We start from the raw sequence: 3,230 nt of genomic DNA, 5'->3' as shown, positions 1-3,230 counted from the left end.
CCGGCCATTTTTTGGTTGCAGCCATCATTGTTGTTTGGCAGGCCCGGGCTGGGGATCTGAACCCGCCACCTTAGGTGTATGTGGCTGGCGCCTTAGCCGATTGAGCCACAGGCGCTGAGCCAGAATAAAAGTCTTAATGTTTTGTCTATGTGGTAAGGAGGGTCCAGTTTCTGAGCTTTTTATAACCAGACTGCACACGTGTGTTCAGAAGAAGTCTGTTTTCAGCTTGATCTCTGAGCTCACCTCGTTTATAATCTTTTTCACAACACATAAAGGAAGGGACTGATAAGCTTGATAAATTTGGTGTTTTACTTTACAATTAATTTGATTTCCCATTTTGAAATAAATAGAAGACAATACATTCTACCAGAAAGAGGGAGTAAATGATAGCAACAATCAGAGAACTGGGCCATAGGTGGTATTTTCTCTTTAGAGTGCTTTTTGTTGGGTATCTTTTTTTTTTTTTTTAATCCAAACATTATTTAAAAGATGCTTTCTCCCCAGAGGAATGAAATAGTGAGAGAATGGTCCTGAGATCAATCTGTCCCCAAGGCGTTTGTCTGAACCAGCCCACAGAGGGCTGGAGAGGCTGATGCCAGGTCAGGCTCCCGACACTGCCTCATGCAGAGACCCAATACTTTACAGAAAAATATCCTAATGGTCCGGAAGGATTGCTGCAGTGGTAGTGCTCTTGGGAGAATAATAGACACCCTTCTTCATCCTGTCTAATTTTCTAGCACGCCAGCCCCTAGTACCTGGCTGGTGAGCTGTAGCTGTGGAGGGATAGGCAGTGAGGGTGGTTCCTGGGCCGTGGTATCCTTGAAAGCCGGGGCAGGTCCCCCTTGTCAGGAGTACCCTGCTCTCCACACATTCTGAAGGAAATAGAGTGAAGTGGCTCCCTAACTAAGGCTCAAGTATGCGGACCCAGGCAGGATAAATATAAACAAGCAAAACTCCTAAGGCAGCCAAACTCTCTCAGAGAACTGGCACTGCTGTAGAATTGCAGAGCTAGGTAGCGTGTGAATGTGGACGGCTTGGTTAAAGTTTTATTTGTACAAGTAAAGAGAAGGGTTAAGCAAGCACATGATCATTTCAGAGAAGATTTTTAAGCTCCTGCCAATGAGGAAAAGGAGATTTTAAGCCTAAGTGGCTTGGTTTCTTCATCTACACCAATCACTTTAACCCAGAAAATCATTCATTTTGTTTATGTTGACATTAATGGGCTACTAAATATGTGTAAAAGATAGCCAGTGAAAGGAGAGAGAAGCTTCTTGTTCCTCAGGTCCTGATCCAGGCATTTCCTCCACCATCAAAGATGTTTCTCTTAGTCTGCAGTTCGCTGGAGGAAGCCCGGGCAGGATGAGCTTGGGAGTGGGGTAAGGAAGAGGTCGAAAACTAGGTCATTCTTTTAGCGTGCCTTCTCATCCTGGTTTATCAGGGGTTCTGACTTGGCCTTTTGAATAAAAGGAGAAGCGGAGGAATGCAGGTGTGACCTAAAAGGCCTCCCTAAAGACTATCCCCTGACCAGGACGGCTTTCTCTCAGAGTCCAGGGAATCCATTCCCTCCCCTGAGCTGGGTGACAAGCGTAGTCATAGGGATCAGATAGTGCCTTATTGAAACCTCTGTTCCTACTAGGGAAGGGAAAAAAGTTCATCTTAAAATGTGGATTTAAAAATGTGTCCTATGGACAGGGCTGGGGACATTCGAGAAAAGAACCCCCCCCCCCAGGGTTGGAGCTCGCCTTCCTTGGCTCTCTTTCTGGGCTTTCTGCCACTAACGTCAAATTCTGACTTCTCCCTGGTTCTTTGTAACTGATGCTCTGAAAGGGAGCCTGACCTTTGGTGCTCGGCCTCATTCTGGCACCAAGGTGTAATTTGATCACAAAGCCAATTTTCCCACCCATTAGTTGGTGTGATTTTGAAAAATTTAAAAGTAGGTAAACCGATTTTGTTTGGGTTAATACTGAGGCTCTCAACAATTTTCAGGTCATCAGAAGAATGCGAGGCTCTTGGTCTGCGTAGGGCTGCGTATCCCACCACTCTCACTGATAAAAACACCGTTATGCCCTGCCAGGGTGTGTGCAAATCAGGAGCCTACAGCGGTGGCCAGGGCCTAAAAGGAATGGTTGGGTATTCAAAGAATAGGGTCCTTTGTTGTAACCATTTGTCATAAAATAATAACACTTCCTTTTACCCTGAAAAAGAATGAGGTAGCACAGGAGAGGAAATTCCAAGTGTCTGTGCTTCAGTACAGGATGGGAGGAAGTAAAAGGTTTGAAGATGGAACTGAAAGATTATTCTAGTTGTCTTCGCTTTCCATCTCGGTGGAAAGCCTGATTTTTCCATATCATGTCTGTTTTTTTACAGTGAAGTTTTGCAATTTGTATTTGCTGTGTTTTACTTACATAATTACTTTTTCTTATGTTAGGATTGTGTAAAAATGGACATGTCTGTTTTGCAGGTGAACATCATTCCAATAATTGCAAAAGCTGACACCATTGCCAAGAATGAACTGCACAAATTTAAGAGTAAGATCATGAGCGAACTAGTCAGCAATGGGGTCCAGATATATCAGTTCCCCACTGACGAAGAAACTGTGGCAGAGATTAATGCAACGATGAGTGTAAGTCCTCACGCTGTGGGACCTGGGGACGTTCCTGAAAGCATTTCTTAGGGGCAGCAGGGAGGAATGGCTGGGACGCTGCCCAGGACCCAGCTCTGCCCAGACGGCAAGTCTTTAAACCAGCCTGCCCCTCAGCTTCTCCATTGTTAAATGGGAGCATTAGACAAGATCATCTCAGATTTCCTTTTCATTCCAACAGTGGTGATTTCTATGGCAAATCTTATGAGAAGGAAATAACAGCCCCCCACAATTTGATACAAAGCAGCTGAAGGGGAATAGATCTCTGCCTGTCTCTGCCAGAAACAGTCTGCCTGTCTCGGTTTTGCTTGGGTGATTGGCTCCTGCCCTTCCCTCCTATTTCCCTCCCCCGAATCATTAGATAAACTTGTCGTTAGGATACATTTCCACATCACAGAGAGGAACTGTCAGGAAGTAAATGGTAAGGCTGCAGTGTTCCGTGTGCTGGCCATGCCCTTCTCCTGGTGAGCCCCCCTCCTGCTGAGCCCTCCTCCTGATTAGCCCTCTCCTAGTGAGCCCCCTTCTCCTGGTGAGCCCCCCTGTCCTGGTGAGCCCCTCTCCTAGTGAGCCCCCCTGTCCTGGTGAGCCC

General features: G+C 46.1%; 1 protein-coding gene across 4 annotated transcripts in view; it reads left to right on the top strand.

Moving 5' to 3' along the window:
* SEPT11 (septin 11) overlaps nt 1–3,230 on the top strand; it is a 93,265-nt gene that overhangs the window by 65,409 nt on the left and 24,626 nt on the right. For all 4 annotated transcript variants that reach the window (XM_023513372.1, XM_023513370.1, XM_023513369.1 and 1 more), the window contains exon 5: nt 2,462–2,623. In XM_023513372.1, coding sequence (XP_023369140.1) covers nt 2,462–2,623 — 162 coding nt within the window. The remainder of the gene's footprint in view (nt 1–2,461; nt 2,624–3,230) is intronic.

The sequence above is a fragment of the Otolemur garnettii genome, unplaced genomic scaffold, assembly GCF_000181295.1.
Source record: "Otolemur garnettii isolate 467f Iridium unplaced genomic scaffold, OtoGar3 scaffold00039, whole genome shotgun sequence".
NCBI classification, from domain to species: Eukaryota; Metazoa; Chordata; class Mammalia; order Primates; family Galagidae; genus Otolemur; species Otolemur garnettii.
Note: the sequence above shows the minus strand (reverse complement) of the source record. Positions and strands in the feature narration are given on the sequence as shown.